Source organism: Mugil cephalus, chromosome 6 (genome assembly GCF_022458985.1).
Source record: "Mugil cephalus isolate CIBA_MC_2020 chromosome 6, CIBA_Mcephalus_1.1, whole genome shotgun sequence".
Taxonomy (NCBI): Eukaryota; Metazoa; Chordata; class Actinopteri; order Mugiliformes; family Mugilidae; genus Mugil; species Mugil cephalus.
The window spans coordinates 2,649,864-2,661,309 of record NC_061775.1 but is presented as its reverse complement, the minus strand read 5'-3'; the positions used below and the strand labels follow the sequence as shown (position 1 = coordinate 2,661,309).

The 11,446-nt window shown below is 39.4% G+C and overlaps 1 protein-coding gene across 5 annotated transcripts; it reads right to left on the bottom strand.

The window, feature by feature from the left end:
• Positions 1-61: 61 nt before the first annotated feature.
• On the bottom strand, positions 62-9,484 carry nexn (nexilin (F actin binding protein)). 5 transcript variants are annotated; one of them, XM_047587730.1, is made up of 15 exons: positions 9,274-9,484; positions 7,418-7,853; positions 7,100-7,297; positions 6,258-6,339; positions 6,009-6,157; positions 4,272-4,472; positions 3,975-4,154; positions 3,690-3,878; positions 3,223-3,414; positions 2,797-2,841; positions 2,219-2,413; positions 1,771-1,992; positions 1,496-1,684; positions 1,020-1,380; positions 62-869 (listed from the first exon to the last, which is right to left on the bottom strand). In XM_047587730.1, exons 2-15 carry the CDS (start codon positions 7,802-7,804, stop codon positions 856-858), a joined length of 2,604 nt encoding a protein of 867 aa, XP_047443686.1. In that variant the 5' UTR covers positions 7,805-7,853; positions 9,274-9,484; the 3' UTR covers positions 62-855. The 5 variants fall into 5 exon arrangements, with proteins under 5 accessions (XP_047443686.1, XP_047443685.1, XP_047443683.1 ...); XM_047587729.1 differs by having other exon boundaries at positions 1,020-1,383; positions 9,274-9,483; XM_047587727.1 differs by lacking the exon at positions 62-869 and having other exon boundaries at positions 985-1,383.
• Between the last annotated feature and the right edge of the window lie 1,962 nt (positions 9,485-11,446).

Below are 11,446 nucleotides of genomic sequence, written 5' to 3'. Positions count from 1 at the left end.
GTGAAATGTAGTTACTCAACATTTTTGAATGTAGCATTATAAAACATCACAGTAATGCTGCTCTTTTTGGAAATTTTATTAAAACCTTTTCTATTTATATGACAAATATTCTAACCTACATTTTTTGTTTCATTATCAAACCATAAAACTGTTGACAACTGAATGATGAAAACCGTATCAAGAGTATTACATTTAACTCTAAAAAGAAAAAAAGAAAAAACGGTTGTCGCATGAAAAATCCACATTCATTTTTTTAGATGCTGCAAATAAAAATCAGGATGTACACAGGAGTTCTTATACTTATTGATCCTGCAGTATGCAGCTGCACTTATATTGCCATTGTCATTGTGCACAGAGTACTGAGTGATGACCGTGTTATCCCTAAATGTAGAGGTTGTATTGATATTGCTGCATGTTGTTCTTTTAATTAATACACAAGGACACCTTACATTTTACATTTCAATACTTCAGTTATAGCATTTATGCACCAAAATGTGGTATTTACAATACAGTAGCTACTGCAATACTGCACACAGAAACTGTTGGTATCACAAATATGATTAGGGCCTTGAAGCAAAGATTGTTTTGAAGTGTTGTGCAACCCTTGGCTTGGGAACAAGAATCTGTTTTTGGCACAGGTATCATCCTACATGCTAACAGGGGGTGCAGCTTTACAACTGAGCAATACGTAAACAACGTCTTATTTTTTTTTGTGTGTGTATGTGTTTTGTATCCGTCCCTTAGGAATGCCAAGCATACTGCTATATTCTCCTCTCTATTGTTTAACCATACCATGACAAGACAAACAATAGGAGTGAGAGACAACAGGGAAAATCTCCAGAACAAGGAGGGTCATCAGTAGTCGTAAGCTGCAAAAAAAAGGGAAAAGAAAGTTATCCACATCTGCCAAGCTTCCTGAATTCACAAGGAAGAGGAGCATGCGATCCACTTCTAAAGTGAGGCTGAAGTCCAGATGAGGGGTATCATGCAGGCATGCAGTCACACCAAGGTGGTCTTACTTTCTATTGTGAGGATGCAGGTACTTGCTGCTGTGCCTCTGCTGTTCACAGCCTTGCACATATACTCTCCCTCATCCTCTGGGAAGGTCTCTGGCAGGTAGAGGCAGTACGTCTCTCCTCTTTCTATATACTGATAGTCCTCACAGTCCTGGAGCATCTCTCCCTCAAACCACCAGGTCACCTCTGGCTTTGGCTCCCCTGTGATCTTAACGGTGAATCGAACTGGCTCAGAATCCACCACGGACTGATTTTTAAGGGGCTTTTTGAACCACGGTGCCCCCGACCTGGCATGTTCCTCCTCATCTTCGTAAGCTGCAGAGCCATTTATGATGCTGCCTTCATCCTCCCCATCGTCCTCCTTCTTCTTCAAACATGTGACAAAACAATCAAAAATAATTACCATCCTTAAACCAAACCCTCACTGTCAAGTGTTAGAAATAATTGTGCATATATAGTTATGAACAGGGAGGATTTACTTTTTGGAGGGCCGCATCAATCTCTTGCTGCTCAAACTGCATTCTCTGCAGCTTCTGCTCCTCTATCCTCCTCCTTTCCTCCTCTTCTCTGGCTTTGGCCATTTGTTCAAACCGGGCTCGCATGTCCACTTTATGTTTAAATGGTGACTCCTCAGCCCTAACTTGAGTTGCTTCTCCTTCCTCATCTTCCTGTAAAACAAAACAAATTATATTTGTACATAATGTGTGTGTATCACATAATATTTGAGTCCAAGATATTCCTCCATTTCTCTTACATCCTGGATTCTCTCAGCTTCTCTCTCTTTAATCTCATCATCAATGGCCTTCCTCCGTGCTCTCTCCATCTCAATCTTTTTCTGAATCTCCTCTTCAGTCAGCTGCTTGATCTTCTCAAATTTGGACTTGAGGTTTTTGGCCTGAATGGAGCCAGTTCTCTTCAGCTTAGTCAACTCTTCATACTCTTTGCTTACAACATCAGAGCTTTCATTTATTTCATCCTGTCAAATATAAACCAATTTAACAGGCATGACTGAGAGTAATTTATACATCATGGAAATAATAAAATGTTAAGCAGTAACCTTTTCATGTTTGTGACAATGGAATGCATTCATTTAAATACAAAAAAAGCTATTGTTTTTTTTTTCTTGGAATAATTTTTCTGAGAAAGTCTATGTTTTCAAAACCATACAGTATGTTTTAAATTTTAAGCTGTTCCAGACTGACCTCGCCCATCTCTTGTCTGAGTTGTTCAAATTCTTGCTTCTCTTGCTCCAGTTTCTTTTTGCGCTCTTCTGCCTTGCGCCTCCTCTCAGCTTCCTCCTTCTCTTTCAGCAACTCCTCAAAGTTAATCTCCAGTTTTCTGGGGTGGAGTGCTTCTTGAGATTCACTCTTCACCATACCTTCATCTTCATCTAGTACCTATAAATATAAATGCCCACAAAAGCAGACATACAGCCAAGGACTGACTAACTGACTGCATCGAGTATTATTAATTCCAAAATGTATTACAATCTCAGTCAGTATTGAATTATTTAAGAACATGTCAAAATGATGTTGATAATATGCAATACTTACCTAACATGAAGTTACATTGTAAAACCAGTTGGCAGCTAAGCACGACAATTCTCATACTGTACATATCATTTAAAGGCAGTATGCATGCAGAGCAACAGCTGGGAAAATGCTATCATCGTTTGTAGACCCATCTGCCTCCTTTTTCTTATAAATTTTATTAACATATTGCATGAATAACTGTGGCTTCTTCTTATTTTGCTATAGATTTGAAATTAAAAATATCTTACTGTTCCATCTCCATATGCAGACTTTTCCTGATCCAGTCCAGGGCTCTTAAAGAAATAATTTGGACAAGGCAGTGCAAATGTAGCATGGGAGCCAATCAGAATCATACACAATACAAAAATTACAAATCCAAAATTTATTTGAATCCAATTATAGATATCATTTAGACTGAGTCAGTATGAAATAAGTGTCATTTTGATGTCGACCAAAACCGTTTATTATTAACAAGTGATATTTATAATTTGTTTGTACTGTACATACAGCTATAATACTAAAAAATGATACATAAAGGTTGTTTGTCCTTGTGTTTGGGATGTTCAAAATTGTAACACAGGTTTATCTTTGTTCCTCTGGTAAGAGGAGCTGAACAGCTAACCATCAGCAAATCGCACTGTGTGAGCTTTGGCCACTGAGCCATGTAAACTTACCATGCTCTTGCGTGCTTCAGCAAAGAGCCTCTTTTCCTCTTCCAGTCTCCTTTTGGCCTCCTCTTCGGCCTTCTTCTGTTCCTCCTCTCTTCTCTGGCGTTCCAGATCCTCAAAACTGGCACATATCTTCCCAGGTTTACTGCCTTCCAGGTTTAGCAAGGCCATCAGTACCTCATCATCCTCATCCACAAGCTGGGTAGAAACAAGGTGAGATTTACTTTAAATGGATAATTTGATACATCCAGAAGCATGGCGGCATTCCTTTGACATCTATCTATTCTCCTGCCTCTGCTCTGCTCTGTAGTTTTATGTTTAGTAGATAAATGTTCTCATATTGGTCTCTTTGCACACATACAAACTCCTAATGAACATATCAAATGGTTGACATCAATATTCTAATAACAGGAAGCTCACATAGTTCACTTTATACAGTATATGATGTATTTCATTTTGAGCAGTGTACTGACCATGCTTTTCCTGGCTTCCGCAAAAGCTCTTCTCTCCTCCTCCATTCGTTTCTTGGCTTCCTCCTCTGCTTTCTTGCGCTCTTCTTCTACCCTTTGCCTCTCCAACTCTTCAAAGCTCAGTCTCAGTTTTCCTGGACGGAATTCCTCCTTGTCTTCCTCAGCTGGCTGAGTGCCTTCCCCATCTTCTTCCTGATAAAACACAAAAGTGTTGTAAACATTGATTAAGTGTTGATGAAATAATAATTTACATTTCTCTATTGTATTATGTTCTCATGTTTAGTTTACCATCCCCTGCCTGGCTTCTTCAAAAGCCTTCTTCTCCTCCAGCAGACGGCGTTTGGCTTCCTCCTCGGCCTGCTTCTTCCTTTGCTCCTGCCTTTCCTTCTCCAGCTCCTCAAATGTCATCTTGAGCTTTCCGGGAGTCACCTGTGCCTTCTCTGCAGGCTTCTCCTCTTCATCCTGATCCTGATGAATGTCAGAATGCAGAAGACACTTTTAAACTATGTTCTGCAGCCATCAACGTGGCCATAAAAAGCACCAAAAATGAAATGTTAGCAGTGTTGTGATTTTTATTTTTCTTACCTGCTGAACAACCGATCGCCGCTTGGCTTCCCTGAAGGAGCGCCTGTTTTCATCGTATCGTCTCTTTTTCTCATCCTCTGACTTCTTCTTCAGTTCCTCCTCTCTGTTCTTCTCCATGTCTTCAAAGTTCACCTTGATTCTGCCCGGAGGTCGGGATGTCTTCGCTGGAACCACACGAACCAGGATTGTGTCATCTCCTTCCTAAAAGAAGTGAGATTAACCATGGTATAACAAAGACCTATATGAGAGTAGATAAATTATTAATCCTATTGTCAAGCTATTCCCAGGAGTTACGCTGTTTTAGACAGTCTGACACAAGTTTTCAGTGACTGCTGGAAAAGATAAATTGAGGTCACTCAGATAGCAAACCCACACACAAACCAGGACAATGAGTGTATGTGTGTGGGTAGGGGGCAAACTCTATTGGCCTAATGTCACCAACTGCAGTAGGTCAGTGTAATGGGTGTCAGTCAAGATAGCAGTGTCTAATTCAGTCACAGTAGGGAAGTCTAGAGCTAATTTAGTCACTTGGAGGTGTGGGAAACAGTTGCCAGTCATGTGCTGTCTACACCTGGCAGCTCTGTTCCTCTGTTCCAGTTGTTTCTAGATCATCAAGTCAGAACTTCCATTTTAAACATGATCATTTAATAGTGAGATCTATAGCCTCATTCAGTTAGACAGGAAAGAACAATAAAAGTAAACAATTAAAAGGCAAAGTAAAGAAGTGCGTGACCCATTATATATAACAGTTCTAAGCAAATTACGTAGAAATGAAAACACTCAGGTCAACGAGAGGAAGAAGGTTAGCCACACTGACAACGCTCATTTAACATTCATGGTTTTCAGCAATACCACAGCAGCATTATTATTGTTCTCCCATGTCTCGACCACAGAGTAGTATTTTAATTTTAATTTTATATACCTTAGTTTTTCTATTTTTTGTACCTTGTTTCTTGGATCCCTAGCATGCACATTGACAATAAAGATATCTATTTTACATATCTATATAGTGTCCAAGATTTTATGTATGTTGGTTGTTTGTACTGTTTTAATAAAATATTGTGTTAGACTGATGACAATGAAAAGTATATTCAAAAAAAGTCTTACAATTGTCTTACAGTACAATGAAGACAACAAATTAAACTAAAAACTTGTAACTTTGTCTCCTTCCCCCTTTCTATCAAATATGGAGGTTTCTTATGGTACAAAAATGCATTTCTGTTCAAGCCACAAAGACACATTGAATGTTGAAACCTGATTAAAATCAGTGGTCTAACAGCATTGTTAACATCATTAAAGGTCTTGCTGTACTCGAGCAGAATTAGGGCAAAGAAGCAGCAGGTAACTGCCTGTAATCTGCCACAAGAATACTTACATAACCATTCCAGAGAAGTGCAGTGACTGAACGTATAACATGTCTAAAACTCACATAGTTCTTTCTGTACTGCATTGATTTGAAAAAAAAAAAATGTTATTATGTTGCAGATGAGCATGAGTCTTACATGTTGGACTGAAAGCAACCTATTTGCTAGTGACAGGCTGTCATGTCAACAATGCCACAAGCCAATTGTTTAGCTCTCGAATGCCACTTAAAATAACTAATCTGAGTGACATCTGATGATTCATTACAGATTAAGGTGCACCATTCCCACCGTAAAGGCAACACTGGAGACATGATGACAAAGCTTCCTGGTGAGTTGAGACTTTTTACAATGAATTCAACCAGGGTTCACTGACCTCAGCAGCTTTCTTAGCCAATTCTTTCTTGATTTTGGCTTTCTCCATGTTGTCCTGGGCCTCCCTCTTCTTTCTCTCTTCCTCCATCCTCTTCCTTTCTTCCTCTTGTCTTTGTTTCTCCATTTCTGCAAACTTCCCTTTTACGCTACCTGAGGATTTCACAGCGAAATTCAAGCCGTTAGCCTCCTCTCCCTCCCATATTCCTCTGTCAGTATCCATCTTTTGTTTTCTACGTTTTACATGTCTTACCTGTGATTTTGGGGACGTAGGATTTTTCTACCTTTGGCTTCACCTCTTCTTCCTCATCACTGGAAGCGAGTAGTTCCTTTATCTGTGACCGATCAGATAGAGAGCGTGGTGAGGTTACGGTTTAGCTGGGATCATCTCCTTTGCCATTCAGGAGCCATGCTGGTCCCAGCAAGAACAAGGGCCTAATCCCTACTAATAGCAGGGTCATGTGGTGTGCAGGTGGGGCTCTGATTGGCCTGTGCTGTTGTTGCACAGAGAGGAGATGAGCGTAGGTGTCCAGGCCTGGCCCGGCTATGGCAAGGCTGTACACAGGCAGGTTGTCCTGTCTGATAATCCACTCACATAACACCCTATCACTCCATTTATTTCCCCACAGTCGATCTCAAAGAAAAGCAGCATTAATCTATGAATTCTTGATCTCTGACATTCCCTTTCATTATATATCACTATTGTACACATGTATATTGTCATTTTTTTCTAGTGTAATAAAATCAAAGACATATCTTCCCATAAAGCAAAAATAATGTAGATTATTATTTATGTCTATTATTTGCATATAGTTATGTATATTGTACTGCTGGTCCATCTTTTGGTGCACATTAATGTGGTTAAAAGTAGCATATTTTAAACAATGCCCATCTTAACCTCAAGCACAAACCAAAGCTGAATAATAAATAAAAGTAAATATTAGGTTAATTGTAAGTAACACAATGTGATTGATGTTGTGGTGAAGTGTGTCAAAAACTGAATTCTCACTCAGACTGGCAGCTGTGTCAGCCCCTCATGCCTCATCATGCCATGCAGATCACAGTCGACGGTTAGTGGGGTTATCTCTCTTTGACCTGCATCTTCCTGCGATTCCACTCTCTCTCCTTGATGAATTGCTCCTTCCTCTTCTGCTGCTCCTCACTGTTCCTCTGTCTGCTTCGCTCCTCTCTGGCCCTCTGCATGGCCTCAAACTTGCCTGACACATCTCCCTTGTCTTTGTTCAGTTTCGGCACGTAGGTTCTTGCCACCGGCTTTCGGGATCTGAGCAGTTTCTGCAGTTTAACATTTAAAAGAAGTTATTTTATGTGGATTGCTGTGATGGGGATTGTTAACACTGAGAAGCCTCACAGTGAGTCTTCTCAGTGTTTCTTATTTTGTCCTTTTGGCCTCACCTCTTTTTTAAGTGCCAGATCAGAGATATTCTGTTCTTCATCTGCATTAGGTTGTAGATCTTCCTTTTTCTGTGTGACACCATTAACAGTGTCTGTTCTATCCTTTATCTCCATTGCTGAGTCATTTTCTTTGTCCTCCACACCGTTCACCTGTGTCTCGTCAGTCTCTTCACTTGTTTCATCATTCTTGTGGTGAGGTTTTTTATCTTCTGTATGTGATGTCTTCTCACTTGTCTCCTCAGGTTCATCGACTGCCGCATCATCTTCTTTGTGAGTTATATCATTTTCTTCTTTGTTTTCTGAACCACTCATGTGATCTTCATTCTCATTTGTGACATCCTCTGTGTCGTAGGCAAATATATCCGCAACCTGCGCCACCTCGGTCATGTTTGTTCCACAATGACACGTTGACAAACAGGCTCTGTTCAGATTCTATCTGCAAAGCAAATGGAACAATGATTCAATTTCATGGTAAGTAAGCGTCAGAAATTTGGGCAAATATGGCCAAAACGTGGCTTCTTTTAAGACAAAAAGACAAAACCCCAACAATTTGTGTCTTTTCATAATACATGTGTTTTTATTGTTCAAGTGAATGCTAGTCATTTTCTATTTTGCATTATATTGCCTTTTTCCTACTGGAATTACTATGAAGAGCTTCTTGCATGCAGACTTGCTGGCAGATTCAGAGGCAAAGAGAGCTGCTGTACTCTTCAGTATGTTGAGAAAGATTGCAATGGAAGCTTGCTGACTCCTATTTATAGCCCACTTGTAGGTCCAGGACATGTGATCATGGCTATTTTGGCTGAATGATAGGCAGTTGAACAGAGCTCAGACTGGCACCCACATGTCGCCCCACAGACCCTTGACAAAATGGCCAGACAAAGAGCAAGACAACTGGATGAATGAGAGCTGTTTGGGCTTCTCGTCATCCCGCACTAAAACTGTTGCTGTTTATCACTGTTGTCAGATACTGTTTTCTATTCAGGTATGATGACTGTATTGCAACACAATGCGGCTAATCAGGAGCACTAACTACAGCAAACTGAGGTGTGACCATTGTAGGCCTCACTGGCCTGGTTAACTTGAAATCCACCTCTCAATACAGTTTACATCCCAGTCAAGAGAACTGAAGCAGATTTACCAATTAAATACACACTAGACACTGTGTTCATGGTTCCATCCATAGAAACATACAGGATTGTCAAACATCAGAGTTATGATAAAATACTAGATATTTCAGTATATCTCACACTTAAAACCAAGTCTTTTTTTTTTCCAGATAATTACTGTGGTTGTGTCCATGCATTGTTGGACATGCAAATTTCTGAACTTCCTATTTAATGCAAACTTCAAAACATCTCATATGAGCAAATAGTTTATATATTCTCATATTGTATCCAAAGTCAGAAGTGGCCATTGTAAATCCTCTGATCCACAAATGAACTGGAACATGTAAAGGTCTTTATAGATTAACATTACATTCAAAAAATAACAATCGATGACCATTCAGGAACATTTTGACAGGCAATGCTCAAGAAATCACACAGGATGTCAGAAATGAGTTTGGCACATAGAAATGAATGAGTGTTTTAACTTATACTTTAAATCTATTTTGATCGATTAGATATTTTAATATGTTTCTGAAGGTGCAGACCAAGTTCACTAATCCACATTGTTGACCATGGAGTGTAACTGTAACTAAAAGCAAAAATGCAACAAGTGTGATGTCACAGTGAAGCCCAATGAAGTTGTATGACACCAGCTAGTCTTGTTATAAGATGATGAACAGGCTATTTTATGGTTTGAAAAGGCCTCTTCTTCATAATTTATATAATATGGTAAATGAAAATGTTTACCTTTTCAGCTTGATGTCGTAATCCGGGTTAAGACTTTGTTTTTTCTTTCTTTCTTGATTTATTTATTTTTTTTAATCCTTTGGGTGGATAAATACCAAAAACAGGAAAAGTGTACAGACGGGACAATCCGAGAAGCGACCACTCTGTACACCAACTGGACTGCTGGTTGCTGGTTGTGTGTCGGTCCCAAGTGTCCATAAAAGTACCGTTACTTTCTACCGGATACTGCATTCCGTGCGCGCCTACCGCAGGTTCAGCTGTTGCCTCGTGCACGCGCGCGCACACACATACCCACGCACCCCCTTTCACACAGGCTCATCCGGGTCATTTGCAAACACAGCTGCATAAATAATGTTAAAATATCTCGCTAAGTTATTAACAAAAATCACTAACAGTTTGGTAGGATTACGGTGTCTATACTGGTATGTGTTCTTGTTGTTGTTGTTGTCTTTTCTTTTGTATTTTTTTCTACATCAAATTGGTTAATATGTATGCTAAATAAAACTATAATAACCATGATAGCCATAATATAGAGTCTGTCTTGCTTAACAGTCTTGCTGATCAGTATGAGGTAGACAATAAAATGTCATGCATGATGATTTCCATTCTATTCTGTATTCTACTCAAACATATTTCTATGTTTTTACTCTGCATTTACCATACCACTCACTGGCCACATCACACAAAACAAATGCTATCTAATATCTAAAAAATCGAATATACTTGTCCTGTAGTAAATTTTAATGACTGTTCACTTTATGTTGAAAGGTGTTGATTTAACTGGATGATCATTTTGGAGGATGTAGTTTGTGGTGTTGTAAAACTGTTTTGAACTGAACACACAAGTGTTTCCATTATGGCGCCCAGCCCACTGACTAAAATGGGGGCAATCAAAATAACAGAAACATGTGTTGGTATAACACAATACAACAAGTAAGTGAGTTAATATTTTTTTCTGGAGTTAGCACGATCCAATATAATTTCTGTCTCTACCTTTGATGAACCAGCCACATATACTTGAACTACTTGGCAAAATAGAAATTGGACTCTCTTTTGAACAGGTCTGTTTAGAGAAGACTACAATCCAAATGCAGACAGAGATTATTGTTATCTGCTGTTGGCCTGTTAGGGCCAGGATTCTTGACTTATCAGTTAGGTTAGATATTGTCACCCCGCCAAGCAGAGACGGTTGGAACTCATATCGTCACGTCAAGAGGGAGACAAAACCTGTTTTTCAATATGGTCACATATAGACAGAGACCAGAACGTCATAAGTGTCAGACATCTGAAGTTGTACTGTATATCATCAACTGCAGTGCTGGTGCATATCTTAATTTAAACTAAGATGAGAAACTGCTTCTCTCACTGTAGATGGTTGTAAATAGAAACTCAGTTTCAGACACATTTAGTCTGCTGTAATGGCTCCTCGCACAGTTGCTGACTCACTGGCCAAATAGGCATCTGTCAGAAAATCCACAAAGCAAAGGCTCCATCTAATCATTCCAGAAACTTTTTGAGAAGTGGCACACAAAAGTTTTTTTTTTTTTTTTATCACTTTTTAACTCAGCACTTGTCATGCGTGATTTATTTGGCACACTAAAACTGTGAAGTTGCATAATTAAACCAATCCCTCAGTTGGTGAGGCATCTGAATAGAGGTGTTGATGCTTTGGGGAACCCCCGGCAGGAGGGCCAAATTGTTGGTTAATACTGTACTTAGATCTGAGAGTCAAGTGTCAAAAAGGTATAGGGCCCCTTTGATAAAGCACAAAGACTGTTAGAAATCTTCAAGTGAAGCCCATTCAGCAAGACGTACAATAAAACCTGAACGTAAGAATGGATGGTATGCAAATACATAGAGAGACGACTAATGTAATTTTAATGTGCTCTTCTCTGAAGCAGGCAAGAAGCTTCCATATGTCTTTATGCTGCTGTCTACTCTTGTCTGTTCTTGATCATTTAAGTGCACATTCTAAGTGTTGTAAACCATAAAGAGTTATGTTTGAACTTTAAAATAAACAAAGTTGCAAGGCAAAGAATGTTATTGCATTGTCTTTTTCATTTCCTACTCAGATATTTAATGGCTTGGGAGTCTGTTCTGTGAACCCTCAAGGCTCTGCCCTCCTCTGTTCTGAGTCCTGCAGGGCATCAGGGACAACAAGGGGACAACTGCT